The 20,791-nt window shown below is 41.5% G+C and overlaps 1 protein-coding gene across 9 annotated transcripts; it reads left to right on the top strand.

The window, feature by feature from the left end:
• Positions 1-2,098: 2,098 nt before the first annotated feature.
• On the top strand, positions 2,099-20,025 carry LOC123996871 (leukocyte elastase inhibitor-like). Of its 9 annotated transcripts, none has more exons than XM_046300659.1 (7): positions 2,099-2,121; positions 16,238-16,416; positions 17,106-17,243; positions 17,955-18,072; positions 18,387-18,529; positions 18,836-19,003; positions 19,446-20,025. In XM_046300659.1, exons 1-7 carry the CDS (start codon positions 2,109-2,111, stop codon positions 19,851-19,853), a joined length of 1,167 nt encoding a protein of 388 aa, XP_046156615.1. In that variant the 5' UTR covers positions 2,099-2,108; the 3' UTR covers positions 19,854-20,025. The 9 variants fall into 9 exon arrangements, with proteins under 9 accessions (XP_046156615.1, XP_046156616.1, XP_046156618.1 ...); XM_046300660.1 differs by lacking the exon at positions 2,099-2,121 and adding an exon at positions 14,715-14,852; XM_046300662.1 differs by lacking the exon at positions 2,099-2,121 and adding an exon at positions 14,716-14,849.
• The last annotated feature ends 766 nt before the right edge of the window (positions 20,026-20,791 follow it).

Raw genomic sequence — 20,791 nt, 5'->3', positions numbered from 1 at the left:
CATTACCAGAGAATATAAAACCTTTTTTGTAATAACATAGTATATGGGATTGATTTTAAGAAATGTGGCTTAATTAATTTGATACATTTTATGCTGTTTCTATACAGAGAAAAACGAAAAACAAAACCACCAGGGTTTCCATTAGGATGGGAATGGAAAATATGGCGCTGTACAACGGGAGGAAGGAGTAGGCTGTTCTTGTAATTACGAATTTGTTCTTAACCGACATGCCTGGTTAAATAAAGGTTACTCTAAGAGCATAACATTTCTACGCCATAATTTCCTAATTCTTGTCTAACCAATACCCAAATGAGATTAAATGAAAATAAAAATCTCATTGATTTATCCAGACCAATCCCAATGCTTGCCTCAGAGCTGTAAGGTTCTGTATTTATTTTCTTAGTCAACCTTGTGTTCTGTTTCATTGTGTTCTTGAACGTAGCTCTCACGTTCTGACCTTTATTTCCTTTGTTTTGACATTATTTAGTATGGTCAGGGTGTGAGTTGGGGTGGGCAGTCTGTTTGTTTTTCTATGATTTGGGGATTTCTATGTTTCGGCCTAGTATGGTTCTCAATCAGAGGCTACTTAGGTAGCCTGGGTTTCACTGTTTGTTTGTGGGTGATTGTCTATGTTAGTTGCTTGTGTCAGCTCAGTTCTTATAATATCTTCACGGTCTTTATTTGTTTATTGTTTTTGTACAGTTTACTTTGTGTTTTTGTCATCTATTAAATAATGCATTCACACCACGCTGTGCTTTGGTCTGCTTCTTACGACGATCGTGACAGTAGCCCTGTTTCTTTGTGTTCTTGAACATATCCCTGTCTTTCATTTTTGTTAATTGATTTCACCTGTGTTAGTTACTCACCTGGTCTCATCAGTTCATTCTGTTTGTGCCTTTGTGAGGTAATGTTTGTTTTGACTCTATGAAGCCTTTTCCTAGCTCATTTGTGTAAAACAGTTATAGCCTTCAGTCCTAGTTTTGATTCACCTGCCTGTTTGCCTACCTGTGTATGACCATTGCCAGCCTGTGACCACAATTCCTGCCTTCTATGAAGGCGAAATCAACACCTGCCACGCTCTGCGCATCAATCTACACTTTCTCCATGAGTATTTATTACAAGAGCAGCGCAGAACGGCGCTTAAATTGTTGTAGGCTTTTGCTTCTAACTTCAATATGCTCTTTAAATAAGACCTACACCATTTTTAAAAGTATATCTAAAAATATTTGTATAATGTGACTCTCCAACAATCATTTACATTTAGAGGATTGGAGGACTCTATATTAATATCTAAGGGGCATTTTATATTATGATCTCTGAATATCCCAGGGACTTTTATATACTTCTAAATTAATTAGTAATAATTGCTTTATTTAAAAAGTAATGATATTTTGGAGATTTGTTTTCATTTAACCTAAAGTGAGTGAGGAAAAAGGCAATTCTTGAACATGGGGTGAGACATTCTCACTAATTTGTAAATAAAGCCAGTTTGTTATTTAAAACTATTTATTTCTGGAGAAACCTAACTTGATTATTTAGCAGACATCACTTGCTTATATTCAGTCAACACATATCTTAAGAATATCATGGAATATTTGAACATTTTTGTTTCTCCATGCTTGTCTCAGAGCAGCGCCTAATGGTTCTGAAATAGACATCCACAGTGGGAAGGCTATGTATTCTGTGTCCACTCATGAGATCTCTTTTCGGTTACACATCCTTGGAATAGCAGAACAGCATACCGGTCCGGGCGGGCCTTGCTGTGACTGGTGAGCAGTTGGTCAAGTTCTGTTGTCAGAAGAGGAATGGAAATGTCAGGGTGAACTGAAAACCTGACGAACCCGCCACATACTGTACTGTATGTTGACTCTGCCTGTCAGAGGTGGAGTTCCAGAGCTCACAGGTGTGCCTGGCATGGATTGTGTCTCCATCTCATTCCTCGCCCTTTTCAACGTGTGAGTGAGTCAATGACTATTCAAGCCATTGACTCACTGATGAATGAAGATGATGGGCGATCGGAAAATGCAGTCTGGAATCTGCTGGCATCACCGCACAACATCAACATCGCTCTAATCACAGAAGACAGTTGAAGAAACTTGAGTGGACTTATGGAAAGGCTCGGTAATATATTATATATGTATATATATATTTTTTTAATTGTCAGAACATTAACCATGTGTGTTCGCTTGTTTTGTACTATTCTGTAGATTCGACCCAATGATTAGTCTGACAAAGAACTTTGCGTTCAATGCCCAGGCATTGATCAAAGCTGGTGAGACATTCAATAAGGTCATTTAAACAGATGAATCAACCATGGCCCTTGAGCAATTGCATCAAAATGGCTACAGAACAAAAGGAAGAAGAAGAAGATTAACTAAAACATAAATATGTTGATAAAGAAATGCTGCTTTGAGTTAGAAATGTAACACTTTAAAGTACTTAAGCATTGAATGCATTGCAAGATGAGGGATTTTCACAACAGTAGTCAGGCTATAAAAAGTATATTGTCTTGCTAATAGGAAACATTTGCATGATGGGATACATTCTTTATTGTAACCACAATGTGTTTTGCGGTACTATTTAATGAAGCTGCCAGTTGAGGACTTGTGAGGCATCTGTTTCTCAAACTAGACACTCTAATGTACATGTCCTCTTGCTCAGTTGTGCACCAGGGCCTCCCACTCCTCTTTCTATTCTGGGTAGGGCCAGTTTGCGCTGTTTTGTGAAGGGAGAGGTACATAGCGTTGTACCAGTTCTTCAGTTCCTTGGCAATTTGTCGCATGGAATAGCCTTCGTTTCTCATATCAAGAATAGATTGACGAGTTTCAGAAGAAAGGTCTTTGTTTCTGCCCATTTTGAGCCTGTAATCGAACTCACAAATGCTGACGCTCCACATACTCAACTAATCTAAAGAAGGCCAATTTTATTGCTTCATTTAAACAACCGTTTTCAGCTGTGACATAATTGCAAATGGGTTTTCTAATGACCTATTAGCCTTTTAATGTTATAAACTTGGATTAGCTAAATCAACGTGCCATTGGAACACAGGAGTGATGGTTGCTGATAATGGGCCTCTACACATGTGTAGATATTCCATAAAAAAATGTGTCGTTTCCAGCTACAATAGTAATTTACAACATTAACTATGTCTACACTGTATTTCTGATCAATTTGATGTTATTTTAATGGACAAAAAAGTGCTTTTCTTTCAAAAACTGGAACATTTCTAAGTGACCCCAAACTTTTGAACTGTAGTATATGTAATATGGCTTTTTATTCTGGCTTGGCTTTCCCCATTGATTTTACCCATGCACTACTTCTCTATAGGTCATGGTTTATGTGTAATGGGTGCAGGATAGTTGGCCATAAGGATACCCATAAGATTTACCCATACGGTTAATGGTTGCTCATAAAGCTATGAGTGGAAAGGCCCCCTCCACCTGGCCTCGGTATATTCAGTACTTTTATGGTCCAGCTGGACAACCTCTCACCCCAAGGGTCACTGGCACTCACTGCTCTAACCTCCCATGTCTGTTAATCTATATATTCTCCCTTCACCTCTATATCTCCTCATTCTCTCTAGCTCTCATTCTCACACATGCACACACCTGTCTCTCTTTCTAAATATCTCTACTTTCTCTCTCTCTTTCTCTCGCACACCTCTTTCTCTGTCTCTTTCTTTCTCTCTGCGCCCCCCCCCTACCTCTTCATGTCCTCTATCACTCTCTCTCTCTCTCTCTCTCTCTCTCTCTCTCTCTCTCTCTCTCGCTGTTTTCGTAACACTAGCCTTTATCAACTCTGTCTCTCTCTCTGACAGACAGATCTGTTGTCTGCTCCAACCCAAGTGTTTAGCAGTGCTGTTCTCCAGGCCCCTGCGTTTGGCACTGAGATCTATGTTTGCCTTTGTGGTCGGACTAAAGATAGCCCAATGTTAATTAGTGCCCGTTATAGTGGCATCCTGTAGTATTACATGAGGCTCTGTGTATAGTAAGGTGTCATGCTTATCATATGCTACGCTGCTTGGATTTGTCCTGAATGATACACCTACAGTATGATATTCATGACAAGTCTAATGTTTCTACTGAATGACAAGTCTTATGTTTCTACTGAATGACAAGTCTTATGTTTCTACTGAATGATAAGTCTTATGTTTCTACTGAATGACAAGTCTTGTGTTTCTACTGAATGATAAGTCTTATGTTTATACTGAATGTGATATCTTGTATTTTTATGTCTTCTAAATTCTTTAAAAGTTTAGTCTTCAAGGGCTACAATGTCAGATGGGTTTAATATCTCTACAGCACTTTAAATGATACAGGTCATTAGAGAACACTCATTGGAGAGAGTCTTATAACCTTGTTGCCCAGTTCTGAGAGAGCAATTATGTTTTTTTTAAAGGCATGGAGTTGTCCCACTTCTTGTATTTTCTATTTATTGAATAGGATAGACAGAGAGGAAGGATAGCGGGGAGTTGTGCTGAAATAGTAGGGTGCCAGAATCAAATCAGCAGCTTAGACCGCTTAACAACCCTAGGCTACAGCAATTCAGTTTATAAGTCAAGACAAGAAGCACCAGCAGCAGGCGCCACTGAGCCCCTCAAGGGGCAGGTCTGGCTGGGGCTGTGTAGCCTACAGTTAGTTCAAGCAATTTATAGATCTCTGTATTAACTGTATGGTATTCTGGATGCATGTGGAATCTGAGATGGCGTGTTAACTGTCTGCATTGCTGCACTATATAAATCACTGAATTTGAACGTAAATGTGTGGGTGTGTGTGGGGGGGGGGGGGGGGGGGCATGGGAGCATGTGTGTGTTTGTCTGTGTGTTGACAGATGAAAGACAGTATAACCTGACACAGTTTGCTAGTGGTTGTACTTAATCTTGCCTGGAATCTCCATCAGAAGCAGGACAGATTCCTTTGGGATCTATCAGAAGGTCACAGCTGTGTGTGTGTGTGTGTGTGTGTGTGTGTGTGTGTGTGTGTGTGTGTGTGTGTGTGTGTGTGTGTGTGTGTGTGTGTGTGTGTGTGTGTGTGTGTGTGTGTGTGTGTGTGTTGGATACACTGAGCTGAGTCTGAGCATGAAAGCTGTCTGACCATCATGGGCAATGTTTTGTGCATTCATTCATGATGGACTAAGGTTTATATCTTCCACAAATACCAAAATGCAAGGTTTTGATACCGTCTGTCTGTGGTTAAAGATGCACTCCACGATCATGAGAACAACAAATTCGTAACATATAGTACAAATTGGATTTGTAACATATCATAGGAAATGGATGATGTAGTACACAAAAAGCAGGGATTGCTTTTGGTTGGTGAGCACCACTTTCAAAACTACTGGCTGAAATTATACAAAAGTTTGATAGGGCATCTTTAAAGACGTCCTCCTGTGATTTCTGAACTTTTCCTGTTGAAGTGATATCCCAATGCATTCAGTTGTGCAACTAGGTATCCCCTTTCTCTAAATATAGTAAATTACACACTTTAAAGGGAAGAAAAATATTGCAAACTTCAAGGAGTACGGCATTCAGTGAGTTGGTTTGATGGAAAGCTTGAGGAACATTAGAGGAGCAATAGAGAACAAAAGAGGAAAGGCCCCCACCCCACTGGTGCTATGTCATGACTTACCTGGACCACCTATTGAGATGTGCCTTTGTTAAGTCAGGTGTTAAATGAGGTGAAAAGGAGACTGGCGTGACACTTTAAGTGAGGTGTTGATATGCCACAGCTATTTGATGCTGATGGTTGAGATCACCACTATTGGTTAGAAAATGCCTACTAGTGTGCACTGATATCATCGGATATGAACTTCAAATTTAGCCTTTGTGATTCTGTGGTGAAAGAGTGTATCGTTTCCACTGAATCCGTTGACTGAGGTTAGACTAAGCGTTTTGATGCATGGGCACAGAATTCTGAGTGACACTCCACGGCGGTGGTGCACTAGGTGACAGAAAAACACGGCGGTCACTTTGCCAATGCAGGATGAGGTCTCGGGCACCACAGGCACTTGTCTCTGGCTAAGTCCCAAATGGCACCCTATTCTCTATATAGTTCACTACTTTTGACCAGGGCCCAATGGCACCCTATTTCCTTTATAACCGGTGAAAAGTAGTGTATTGCATAGGGAAAAGGATGCAATTTGGGACACAACACACTCCTGTCACCAGAGAGATTTCAACAGTTGTATCAAACATGCAGCACCTGATTCAGTTTCTTGTAAAGAGGACATTCACTTCTAGGGAGATTAATTCCATAAACATTTGGTGAGCTGTAGTGTCCAGTGACCCATCCTGAACTATTCACCTCAAGCACTATTCAGTAAGACACAAATAAGCTAGTAAGTGGGCACAAACACACACGCACACTTGGTGCAGATAACTTAAACCAGCTCTAATAACCTACCTGTGGTCTGATTTATAGATTGGCTAGCCTGTCCTTACAGACTGATGTTCAGAACAGGTAAGCTGTCCTAGAGCTCTAATAACCTTCCTGTGGTCTAATATAGACGGCTAGCCTCTCCTTACAGACTGATGTTCAGAACAGGTAAGCTGTCCTAGAGCTCTAATAACCTTCCTGTGGTCTAATATAGACGGCTAGCCTCTCCTTACAGACTGATGTTCAGAACAGGTAAGCTGTACTAGAGCTCTAATAACCTTCCTGTGGTCTAATATAGACGGCTAGCCTCTCCTTACAGACTGATGTTCAGAACAGGTAAGCTGTACTAGAGCTCTAATAACCTTCCTGTGGTCTAATATAGACGGCTAGCCTCTCCTTACAGACTGATGTTCAGAACAGATAAGCTGTCCTAGAGCTCTAATAACCTTCCTGTGGTCTAATATAGATGGCTAGCCTCTCCTTACAGAATGATGTTCAGAACAGGTAAGCTGTCCTAGAGCTCTAATAACCTTCCTGTGGTCTAATATAGACGGCTAGCCTCTCCTTACAGACTGATGTTCAGAACAGGTAAGCTGTCCTAGAGCTCTAATAACCTTCCTGTGGTCTAATATAGACGGCTAGCCTCTCCTTACAGACTGATGTTCAGAACAGGTAAGCTGTCCTAGAGCTCTAATAACCTTCCTGTGGTCTAATAAAGATGGCTAGCCTCTCCTTACAGACTGATGTTCAGAACAGATAAGCTGTCCTAGAGCTCTAATAACCTTCCTGTGGTCTAATATAGACGGCTAGCCTCTCCTTACAGACTGATGTTCAGAACAGGTAAGCTGTACTAGAGCTCTAATAACCTTCCTGTGGTCTAATATAGACGGCTAGCCTTTCCTTACAGACTGATGTTCAGAACAGGTAAGCTGTCCTAGAGCTCTAATAACCTTCCTGTGGTCTAATATAGACGGCTAGCCTCTCCTTACAGACTGATGTTCAGAACAGGTAAGCTGTACTAGAGCTCTAATAACCTTCCTGTGGTCTAATATAGACTGCTAGCCTCTCCTTACAGACTGATGTTCAGAACAGGTAAGCTGTACTAGAGCTCTAATAACCTTCCTGTGGTCTAATATAGACGGCTAGCCTCTCCTTACAGACTGATGTTCAGAACAGATAAGCTGTCCTAGAGCTCTAATAACCTTCCTGTGGTCTAATAAAGACGGCTAGCCTCTCCTTACAGACTGATGTTCAGAACAGGTAAGCTGTACTAGAGCTCTAATAACCTTCCTGTGGTCTAATATAGACGGCTAGCCTCTCCTTACAGACTGATGTTCAGAACAGGTAAGCTGTACTAGAGCTCTAATAACCTTCCTGTGGTCTAATATAGACGGCTAGCCTCTCCTTACAGACTGATGTTCAGAACAGGTAAGCTGTACTAGAGCTCTAATAACCTTCCTGTGGTCTAATATAGACGGCTAGCCTCTCCTTACAGACTGATGTTCAGAACAGATAAGCTGTCCTAGAGCTCTAATAACCTTCCTGTGGTCTAATATAGACGGCTAGCCTCTCCTTACAGAATGATGTTCAGAACAGGTAAGCTGTCCTAGAGCTCTAATAACCTTCCTGTGGTCTAATATAGACGGCTAGCCTCTCCTTACAGACTGATGTTCAGAACAGGTAAGCTGTCCTAGAGCTCTAATAACCTTCCTGTGGTCTAATATAGACGGCTAGCCTCTCCTTACAGACTGATGTTCAGAACAGATAAGCTGTCCTAGAGCTCTAATAACCTTCCTGTGGTCTAATATAGACGGCTAGCCTCTCCTTACAGAATGATGTTCAGAACAGGTAAGCTGTCCTAGAGCGCTAATAACCTTCCTGTGGTCTAATATAGACAGCTAGCCTCTCCTTACAGACTGATGTTCAGAACAGGTAAGCTGTCCTAGAGCTCTAATAACCTTCCTGTGGTCTAATATAGACGGCTAGCCTCTCCTTACAGACTGATGTTCAGAACAGGTAAGCTGTCCCAGAGCTCTAATAACCTTCCTGTGGTCTAATATAGACGGCTAGCCTCTCCTTACAGACTGATGTTCAGAACAGGTAAGCTGTCCTAGAGCTCTAATAACCTTCCTGTGGTCTAATATAGACGGCTAGCCTCTCCTTACAGACTGATGTTCAGAACAGGTAAGCTGTCCTAGAGCTCTAATAACCTTCCTGTGGTCTAATATAGACGGCTAGCCTCTCCTTACAGACTGATGTTCAGAACAGATAAGCTGACCTGGTAGCTTGGCTTTATCTTAACTCTTTCACTGTTATTCTGGAACAAACTGATCATCATGTACTTGTTTATTCTCTTTCAATGAAACGTTTTGTTGGTTGTTTGTTGGTGTGTTTTCTTCCACTACCTAGCCTACTACCTGATTTAGTACTTTATTCCCTCGCTGTCTATCTCAAATGGCACCCTCTTCCCTACATAGTGCACTACTTTTGACCAGAGTCCTATGGTCCCTGGTCATACGTAATACCCTATGTATGGAAGGGGTTGCCATTTGAAACACAACCTGTGTCTCGTGGTGTGTCACAGCATTGTGTCAACTCTACAGCAGCCTGATTGCCAGGCTTTAGACTAATCTGTAGGCCTTCATTTGTTTAGTCATTTGTGATGGGAGCTTATAAGCGTGTGTGTGAAACACAGATCAGGGTGTCCCTAAACGTCCCCTGGTACAGCACGTTGGGAATTAAATAACTAAAACCAGGAAGAATCCCAGGTGCTGTCCACATGACCTTATGATAGGCTTGAACTGTATGCATCACAGCAGGGTCATGCATACGCTATAATAACAATGAGGACTGTTTCTAAACATCAAACACTCTTCGAGAATGGACATGGGATCGTGTTTATATCCTGATGAATCTTCAGTAGTTTCCTCACCACCATACTAGACTGATCCCAGATCTGTCTGTCATTTCATCTCCTTGTCACTCATTGTCATGCGTTCAGACATCACTAACAGATCTGGAATCAGGCTATCAACATACACCTATCTGAAGTTGATTTTATCCCCCATTGTGAGTATTGTTCCTCTCAATATAACATCCACAAAATTCATTCAAAGTTTTTAACTTTTGACGGCCATTTTTGCAGTGGTAGTGTAGCTGTTGTTCTTTTCAAAGGACCCTGCCCGAGCTATGTGATGTCTGTAGCACTTATCTTGCTTTTACTCACAGGGTAGTTTGCCAACTTTACTCCAAAATCTTCCAAATGTCTGAGTTTGACAGGTGTTGCTCGCGGTTTGAGCGAGAAAACAATAATTGATTCGATAAATTGAGCGACGTGCTGCGCATAGACTATATGTATAGGAGCTACATGTATCGACTTTGCGAATTAATTGAAAATCGCAACATGTATCTTGAAAAAATATTGCGCCTCTGGAATAACGGACATTCTGGGGTAATTAATACATAACCAACGTTCTCTATTAATACTAGTCCAGTACAAATAGGGATATAGCCTTAATAATAACTCCTGCAGAATTAATAATTTATTTCAGTAGGCAAAATGTGTACTTGGGAACAGGAGTGGAGAAATAGTTTTTTTTTTCTGTATCTTGAGAGAATGAAATGCTCCGTTAGATACCATCTGTAAATGTGCTGTCTTCATCATATACGTATAATACAAGCTGATAGTATTTCAAACACATAAAATATGCATCGAAGCCGAACTGAAATATTATCAGAAAAACATTGGGTCGTTTTCACAGCTTTATTTTTCCTTACAACCGGTCAAACGTCATTTGGACATTTTGCACAGAAACCCTTTCCCGTTTTTTTGTTCCTTTATTGCATTTTCTCCCCAGTTCCTAAACATCTTTGCTCCACGAAAGATGACAGAGAACTTGACTGTCAACTAGATTGAATTATTCACTCTATCGATCTATTGCATTGAGCAAAGGTTTATTTAGTCTTCTAGGGCAACATATAATAACAAAAGAGAAGCTACGTGTATCTAATTCTAGACAAGATGGCAAACAAATAACCTACCAAAATGTTGGAAATTATATGCAGAAACATATCTAAATCAGGCAACAACTAAAAATCCTGAACCCCCTGTCAAAAAAGAATTCTGCAGTCTGTGGCCTACAGCGCATTTTATTTGCTGGTTAGGGTTGGGTGCGGGCGTCATATATTCACTTTATCACGTGTAGTAGGACGGTCGCAGGTGGGTTATTAGCAATTGCGGGCGGGGTGCGGGTGAACAAACAGTTGATCCGCGAACCAGTAATGTGGATATGCTGTGCTTTAGTCAGAGGGTTTTGTTAATGTACGCTGTCTGCACAAATTCTAAGAGGAACGCACCTCCTGCCCCCCTAATTTATAAAGGGTAAGGGGCTCATGTACAATATTCTGACCATCGTCTTTGACAGGTATAATGGACGAACCAGGCCATCTTGACCCAGTAGAATGACATGCATCATGTCCAACAAGGTGTACCAATACATATCACACTCTGTACAGGACTCCCTCTAGTGGACATGTCCGTGTATACACATCTTGAAATGACACTATAGGGGGTTGTCGTCACAAATATCAAGGAAAGAGATACATTTTAAAGTTAAACACATCTGTCTCTCTATACTGTGTGTGGTATGTGTTTAATAGTCAGAGTAAGAATACGGAACGTGGAATATATCAGAAATTACTGACAGGTTTGGAACATCTTCAGTTCAGCAAACCACAACTGACATTTTCATGGGTTATGATTGATTTCGTTTGGCCTCCCTTGTCTCTCACTCGTCTCTCTCTCTACCTCCCTCCCTCTCCTCTCCTCCCCTTCGTCTCCATCTCTCTCTCTCTCTCTCTCTCTCTTGCTCTCTCTCTCTCTCTACCTCCCTCTCTCTCCTCTCCTCCCCTTCGTCTCCATCTCTCTCTCTCGCTCTCTCTCTCTCTCTCTCTCTACCTCCCTCTCTCTCCTCTCCTCCCCTTCGTCTCCATCTCTCTCTCTCTCTCTCTCTCTCTCTCTCTCTCTCTACCTCCCTCCTAACTCTCCCCTCCTCTCCCCCTTCTCTACTGCGTGTCTGTGTTGAGTCCTAATTCCTGAAGAGGCCTGACAGTCTAAAACCTTTTTGGTATATTTTCCTGCGGGTCTACAGTGAGTCTATTGGAGAGCTCTGGTACTGTGGGAGAGAAATAGTGACCTCAGCTGAGAGAGAGGCAGGAGAGAGGGAGAGATGTGGGTGGAAAGGGAGGGTGGGGCGAGGCATTGATAGAGAGAATCAGCCATGTTTGTTCTCCATTGGTTGCCGTAGGTTACCTCCATTGGAGAGACTGGTAAGAAAGAAAAGGGTGGAGACCGAAACAGGACGGAGACAGAAACTCACATGCCGCCTATGTGTGGGTGTACAAGGAGGCAGGAATGTACTAGAGGGGACAAAAGTCACCTGGCTGCACAGTAATGGTGGGTTCTGTCAAGGTGTGGCTGGCAATGACTTCGGTCTATTCTGACTGCTATGAAGTTGTGTATGTGTTAATCATTTAAAAGTCAAGACCCACACTACAAAACGTAGAAGCCCACCGTTTCACATATACTGATGTTGAGGTGGTCCTGGAGATAACGAATATAAGGTTGAACATTTTGGAATGTCCCTATAAAAAACTCAAGCTGGGTGTCAATTGTTCCCTGGGCCATATTCAGGAAAGAGGCTCCTGTTTGGATAATCTGTATCAGAGACTGAAGAGGAAATGACACGTCACACGCTCCTTATTTCGGGGTCAGTTAACTAAGCAGACCAGACCCAGATGCTAATCCAAGACAGGTCATCTGTGATACAAGTCAGTATTTGACGTTCATCCACATCTCAGGATGTCGGGAGATGACATGGAAACCGGCCACTGGGGCGACAGTGAGCGCTGTTACCTTCAAGTCGGCTTTGGCTTTGTTAAGGTAATGTGGGCAGGGATGACTTTTGGGTGTAAGCATCTGCCTCCGGTTACAAAGGTTGCATGTTCTAATCCAGCGATAGAGAGTTGTTTTAGATTACCTCAACCATTCAGAGTTAATGTCTAATCTTAAGAATTTGGAGTTAACACCTACATTTAACATTGGAAGGATAAAGAGAAGTAACCTAACATTTAGAAATTTGACGTTTGGAACACCTTCGAAATCTGACGTTTGAGAAACATGGATGAAAGTCTAAATCTGATGTGAGAATGTGAGAGGATGTTGCCTAATGCATTGGAGCCAATGATTTGTGTATAAACTGGATGACAGACAAGGGGCACTGTGTTTTCAAGCCCTCGCGCCTCCATCCTGGCACTCCCCCACTATTTGAAAGGGCTGAGGCTACAAATACAGCATTTGGCCCCATCCCACACTTCTGGAAACGTCTTACTCTAATCTAAGTATCTGAATCATGTTCTGTGCATGTAATCTTTATAGTTATGCTGCCATAAAGCCAGCAGGCTGCCCCCTGTTTAGCCAATGTTTGCAATGATGATGAAAAAATAACCTTAAATCAATATTAACTGCCTGTCTGTGTTTTGCTTGTTTGATATGCTGTGCATGCTACATATGTAAGATGTATAGGCTACTGTACACTACATGGCCAAAAGTATGTGGACACCTGCTAGTCAAACATCTCATTCCAAAACCATGGGCATTAGTATGGAGTTGGCTCCCCCTTTGCTGCTACTAAAGCCTCCACTCTTCTGGGAAGGCTTTCCACCAGATGCCGGCCAGTCAAGTTCTTTGACACTGATCTCGACAAACCATTTCTGTATGGACCTTGCTTTGTGCACAGGGGCATTGTCATGCTGAAACAGGAAAGAGCCTTCCCTAAACTGTTGCCACAAAGTTGGAAGCACAGAATTGTCTAAATGTAATTATTCCTCCTCCACCATTATTCCTCTTCCACCAAACCTTACAGTCGGTACTATGCATTTGGGCAGGTAGCCTTCTCCTGGCATCCGCCAAACCCATGTTTGTCTGTCTGACTGCTAGATAGAGAAGCTGGATTCATCACTCCAGAGAATGCAATTCCACTGCTCCGGAGTCCAATAACGACGAGATTTACACCATTCCAGCCGACGTTTGGCATTGCACATGGTGATCTTAGACTTGTGTGCCGCTGCTCGGCCATGGAAACCCATTTAAGGAAGCTCCCAACAAACAGTTGTTGTGCTGACGCTGCTTCTAGAGGCAGTTTGGAACCCTGTAGTGAGTGATGCAACCGAGGACAGATTATTTTTACGCTCTACCGCTCATTATTCTTAGTGGTGATGGCCTACTTTTTGGACACTTATTGCATGTTTTTTTTTTTGGGGGGGGGGTTCTATACTATGCCCTATGTACAATTATAGAAATGATGCAGTCCCTGAAAGTACTTGAATTTGGCAAGCCAATGTCTTTATGAACCCTGCATAAAGATGTCTAGTCCAAGGCCTATGTTGTATAGGTGGAGTTGGTGGAGTTACGGGCCAATTTGCATATATTCACTTTTATTCCTCTAAGTACATCTAGAAATGTATGGAAATCCTTTTCATTTTTGTTTCAAACCATTATGAAATGTTGATCCCAATGTCACACATTGGCCCCATTATTTATAGATAGATCTATATACATCATTGATTGGTGCCAATGGCAGAGCCACCCGGACCGCAACCTATCCATTTTACGGTTTGAGTGGGACATCTGATTCCACAAATAGCAGTGAACTGTAACCTTTTATGCCGGCGTGTGCTCAAGACAAGGGGTGGGCGTTGGAGAGATTGCACAGGGAGAAATGTTTGGAGAACGGGAGCGATTGGAGAAAAGGAAATAAGGAAGAATGTGGAGCATATTATGAATAAACATGGAGTGGGGGATTACACAGGTATTCTAAGAGATCTGGTGAACGAGAAGATAATGGACAAGACAAAAAGGAGAACAGCAGAAATGGTTGAGAAAATATGGAACCAGGGGTTTCACAGAACTTTTGGAAGAACTTGAAGAAATGGAGAGGGACGAGAGTGAATATGAATTAGATGTGGCGGCAGGTGCAGTGTAGCAGTGTGGAAAGGAAGGTTGGCGTCAACTGCAAAGAGGGATACGTAATTCCAGTAGCTCAGTTTGGAACCTATAACGAGAGTGAGGATGAAGTTCCTGCAATGAGGACCACCTCGGTCTGAGGATGTAAAGCATGATTCTAGCCCAGTTTTTATTTATTTATTTGATTTAACCTTTATTTAACTAGGTAAGTCCGTTTTCCTTTTCTCCCATTTTATTGCACCGTTTCACGAAGAATTTAATGTCGGTAGGCCATGAATGGCCTCACACTCCAGTACAGTAGGTGGCGGTGTGTGCACCTTAAATGAGACGAGATCCGCCAACAAAATCCCAAAGAAGAAGAAGAAGAAGAAAGTGAAACATCTTCATTTATCCATCATCTTTGGCCTATATCTCTGTAGGGTTGATTTTCCAGAGGAACACACTTCCAGCAGGTAGTAAGTAGTAGCCTGGTGAGAAATACATGTCATTTATCAATAGGCGAACTGACTTCCGCAAAGGTAGAATGTAATTCAGGACAAGCCTGTCCAGTCCCCACCTCGATAACCCATGTGGGAAGTGGGCTGAAGGCCAAGTCCCCACCCGGTTTTATTGCCCAAGTAGAGCAGTGAGTATGATATATAAAAGACGCGCTAAATGATTTGGGATAATGCGGCATATTTAGAGCGCCTTTTTGTAGTTATCTCAGGAGGAAGGCATAGTTTCGGTCTTTACTTCTGTTTTTGTTTATTTCACTGGAGCTGCGCATTTTCGATCTTTTCACACAGAGAGAAGCAGAAGGGTTGGGTGTATATACTTTTTTCTCATCCAAAAAACAACACACATTTGTGAGATTTTAAGGCTTAAGTTTTGCTTTCAGCAGTTTATCTTTTTAGTTACATTATCCTCTGCTTCCTGGTTACTCCCGACTAGAATAATATAGGCATTTTATGGATATTTTGCCTGCCGATTGTATATTTTCTATAGCAATTGATATGCGATCACATAGTGCCGAATTAAAATTGATGATTACATTCTACCATCGCCATTTCACTATTGCCAATGTCATTGAGTAGGATATACAGTGCAAACTAAAGAGAATATGATTAGGAGCAAAACTTTTATTTCCTGTATGAGATGTGATGACAGACCCCAAAAGATCTTTGACACTAAATATGCCGCAAAAATTATTATTGTCACATTCAAATCAGTGTCCGACTAGTCTGCATATGTCCAGTGGTGGAACAAGTACCCAACTGTGATACTTGAGTAAAAGTAAAGATATCTTAATAGAACATGACTCAAGTAAAATACTCTTGAGTAAAAGTTTAAAAGTATTTGGTTTAAAATATGCCTAAGTATCAAATGTAATTGCTAAAATATACCAAAGTATCAAAGGTAGAACTATAAATACTTTTGATTCCTTATATTAAGCAAACCAAAAGGCACCATTTACTTGTTTTTATTGATTTATTTACTGATAGCCATGGGCACACTCCAACATTCAGACATCATTTATAAACGAATCATGTCTTAAGTGAGTCTGTCAGAAAAGAGGCAGTAGGGATGACCAGGGATGTTTTGGTTGATAAGTGTGTGAATTAGATTATTTCCCTGTCCTGCTAAGCATTCCAAATGTAATGAGTACTTTTGGGTGCCAGGGAAAATGTATGGAGTAAAAAAAGTACCCTATTTTCTTAAGGAATGTAAAAGTAGTCAAAAATTTAAATAGTGAAGTACAGATACTTCTTATGTAGTTTTTTTGGGTATTTTAAAGTATTTTTACCTAAGTACTTTACACCACTGCATATGTCAAACATTGCTTTCGTCCGTTCTCCGGCAGACCAGTCATCAACCATGGCATCTCTCAGCAGCTCTAACACAGCCTTTGCCTTGGAGCTGTACCACACTCTGGGTCAGACCAACACAGGGAATATCTTCATCTCCCCATTCAGTATCAGCTCAGCTCTGGCCATGGTCTACCTGGGGGCTAAAAGAGACACAGCTGCTCAGATGGCAAAGGTAATACACAGAGAAAAACACACTTTTTATATATATATATATATTACACACATACACACACCCTTATAGTAGGTAACATGAATCTTTGTACTCATTAGGCCTATTCTCCAGACATCTGATAACATGACAGGGTGTGTGTCTATATGTAGAAGACAAACTGATTAGAGCTGTTCAGCTTGTACTTTAGACTGTAGGACAGCAGCTTATACATCTGGGAACACACAGCAACATAGTAACCATGGAGAGGGCTATAAACCCACAGGTTACTCCCTCTGCGCCCCAAGTCGCACCCTATTCCTTATGTAGTGCACTACTTTTGACCATAGGGCTTTGGGCCCGGTTTCCCAAAGGCATCTTAAGGCTAAGTTCATCATTATAACCATTCTAACAATGAACTTAGCCTTAAGCGGCTTTTGGGAAACTGCCCCTGGTCAAAATAAGTGCACAATGGAGGAAATGGGTTGCCATTTGGGAAGCACACCCTCAGTCAGTCAGAATCCAAGCAAAGCTGTAAATCCACAGTAGCGTACATGGCATCATGACTGTCTGTATTTGAAAGGTACTCTGCACTCTTTTACCTTTTATGTACACAGTCCAAGCTTTATTCATTATCATCGCTATAATCATCATCACCATTATCATCAATGTCATCATTATAATCATCTTTGTTCTCTCTGAATCTTCCCCAGGCTCTGTCATTCAACTTCACCAAAGACATTCACACAGATTTCCAGACACTCAATGCAGATATCAACTCTCCCTCTGCAACTTACATCCTGAAACTGGCCAACCGCCTGTATGGAGAGAAGACCTGCAACTTCCTGACTGTGAGTTTCACTATAAACTATACTATTTATGCAAGTAACAGTCCCTTTACATGTGTTCTCTTTCATTTTGCTTCAGTATAGCATTGGACAAAATACCTGCAAATCAGACATTTGCTATTATATTATCAATCAATTAATACGTTTTTACTATTGATTTTAAACTGGATGGTTCGAGGCCTGTTTGCTGATTGTCTGACAGCTGTGGTATTTCAGACCAGTTATGACAAAACATGTATTTTTACTGCTCTAATTACATTGGTAACCAGTTTATAATAGTAATAAGGCACCTCAGGGGTTTGTGGTATATGGCCAATATACCATGGCAAGGGAGGTATCCAGGCACTTAGCGTTGTGTTGTGCATAAGAACAGCCCTTAGCCGTGATATATTGGCCATATAACCCCCCTCTGGTTTTAATGCTTAACTATACATCTGCATACATGAGGCTAGTTAATCCTATGGAACTGTTTCACTCTGCCATAGGAGTTCTTAGAATCCACCCAGACATTCTACGAATCTATACAATCATATTACATTTACAGGCACACAGGGGTAATAATGACATACCCAACGTTCTCTAGTAATACTAGTCCTGTGCGAAAATTGTTTTATTGAGACGGACTGTGCTATTACTGTCTGCTGTCTGAGAATCCACCCAGACGTTATACTGTACTTCTCTTTACTTTTATTGAACTGTTTCACTCTGATGTAGGAGTTCTTAGAATCCACCCAGAAGTTCTACCGTGCAGATATGAAGGCAGTAGACTTCCTCGGAGCAGCAGAGGAGACCAGAGGACAGATCAATAGCTGGGTGGAGCAGCAGACGGAAAGTATCATCATTTACTATATCAATCAATTAACCAATCACATGTATTATCCCAGCTGGGAAATGTGTAGTGCAATACATTGGGGGGACACCAAAAATGCAACAACATACACTTAACACACACATTAGATTAAAAAACAGCAACTATCAGATCTGTAACCAGGATCAGCTAACATGGAACTGAACTTGTGATGAATAAATCTGTCTATGCCTACCGACAGCATTAAAGCCAGATGGGACCTCTGGTTTCGGAGCTGCTCTGGGTTTAGTTTGTTTAAGTGTGTGTGTGTGTGTGCGTGAATGTGTGTGCGTTTACAGATAAAATCAAAGATCTGCTGAAGCAAGGGACAGTCAGTGGTTTGACAAGGCTGGCTCTAGTCAATGCCATCTACTTCAAAGGAAACTGGTTGAACAGATTTGACCAGAAAGACACCAAAGAGATGACCTTCAAAATAAACCGGGTGGATATTGGCAGTAATATTTAGATAGATATTTATGCTCAGTAATGGAATTATAATATAATGATTTACTATATAATAGGATTATATACTAAACTGCTAGAAGATATGGTGCGATTTAAAACCAAAGGGTTCAATGGTTCACTTCACAGGGGCCTTTTTTTAGCAGTGGTACAGGCACAAGTTTGACACATTTATGCGTCATCCAAGAGGCCAAACAAACTTTCAAGTTATACTGTATAGGCCTATTGGGAGTTATATGGTTCAGATGAACTCATTCTCCTTGTCTATAATAATCTGTTTTTTCAGAGTGAAAGCAAGCCAGTTCAGATGATGCACCAGATAAAGAAGTTCCCCTTTAACTATGTCCCAGACTATAACCTCCAGATCGTGGAGCTTCCCTATGTGGATGAGGAGCTCAGTATGTTTGTCCTGCTGCCTGAGGAGGCCACTGACGGATCTGATCCTCTAGTGAAGGTATACTGTACACAGCCTCCTATAACTGCATAGTTGATTGATGCGTGGGGTGTTTGCCTTTCACACCAGCGACCAGGTTTCCCTTCCCTGTCCCTCTGTTCGCTACACTACAAGACACTGGTTTCCTTACCCTGTAAGCAGCCGATTGACAAGGTATGACAGCAATCCATGCTTTGGTTTTGTATCCAAATGCTAACGCTTTAGAATATGTGGCCCAAAACCAATGCAAGTCAGCATTTTTTGCGCATCATTTGCCACTAGGTGGTGTACTTGGGTTAGGCCCGGGTAGGCTGCTGAAAACACGACAACAGTATCATTTATCATCTGATGTATGGAGTGTTGTCAATGCTACTTATTCTATATACTGACTGTGTTTTAACTATGTTTCAACGCTACTCTTTTTTACTATACTGACTGTGCTTTAACTCTGTGTACCATTTAGCTGGAGAGCGAGCTGACCATGGAGAAACTGGACGAGTGGACCACCAGGTCCAACATGGACACGGGCACGGACATCATAGTTTATCTGCCCAAGTTCAAACTGGAGGAGGACTACGAGCTGAATGATCCCCTGGTCCAGATGGGCATGAAGGATGTGTTCATCGGGGGCATGGCCGACCTGTCTGGGATGAATGGGAAGGGGGGGCTCTTCCTGTCTACGGTGGCCCATAAGGCCTTTGTGGAGGTGAACGAGGAGGGGACGGAGGCTGCAGCCGCCACTGCTGGGATGATAGCGTTCTGTATGTTCCGAGAGGAACACTTCACGGCTGATCACCCCTTCCTCTTCTTCATCAGGCACAATAAGACCAAAAGCATCCTCTTTCTTGGGAGGTTCTCCTCTCCTCAGTAGAATAGTTAAAACTAGTAGAGAGGATTTAACATCATTTACAACAATTATTTGACAGGGGCATTTAACATCAATTAACATTTCTGTAAATGTGCCATATTTAGCCAGGTAGCTAGTTCCATTAGCACTTGATTTAATCCACTATAAAACCAAATAAAGGAGAATGTCTAAATGACTTGTCTGTTTGGACAGTATCATTGTGTGACCTTAGTTCCCTTAAACATTGTTATGGTTCTGAGATTCAACTAACTAAGTGGTCACCACCCTACTTTTTTTCTTTTGGAAGGGGGTTATACAGCTGATAATGGGGGCTGGAGAAATGTAGTAAAGTAAGTAGCCTTTCACAAGCCTTGACTTGTGCGAGCTGGAATGGCTAATAGGATCATGAACCTATCTTCTGTTTCTGTAGCATGAGGCAGCTTGATGTACAAGTACACCCCCTGGATCGGACCAATGATCTGTATAAAGCCTGGATTGCTGATGCTGTGTATTGGCCAATGAGGCTTTGAAGCCACCGATTGGCCGTATTGACACTCCTCAGAAGAAGCAGTCCTCCATAGGAATTAATTAAATTCTACAGTATTTAATTTAAATGTTTCAAAGACAAGATTTAATATGAGTGTTTTGTTGTTGTGGGAACAGTAACAGAACTTTATAAAATTATACGAAAATGTAAAAAAAAGTTTTCAATGTTTGTTTAGCTCACATAAACCAGATGCATGAAGGTGTCAGTAATATAATAAACATGTCAAAAACAGATGTAGACATTCATAAATTAATTGTATAGCTTCCAAAATATTTTTCACAATGGGGGGGGGGGAGTGCCAAAAAATCTAGTGTATACAGGGGCCTTACCCCCAATCTATCTGCTTAATGCTGAGTGCCAAGTAGAGACGCACCTGGTACCATTTTTACAGTCTTTGGAATGACTTGGCTGGGAA

Source organism: Oncorhynchus gorbuscha, linkage group LG15, assembly GCF_021184085.1.
Source record: "Oncorhynchus gorbuscha isolate QuinsamMale2020 ecotype Even-year linkage group LG15, OgorEven_v1.0, whole genome shotgun sequence".
Classification (NCBI taxonomy): domain Eukaryota; kingdom Metazoa; phylum Chordata; class Actinopteri; order Salmoniformes; family Salmonidae; genus Oncorhynchus; species Oncorhynchus gorbuscha.
Note: the sequence above shows the minus strand (reverse complement) of the source record. Positions and strands in the feature narration are given on the sequence as shown.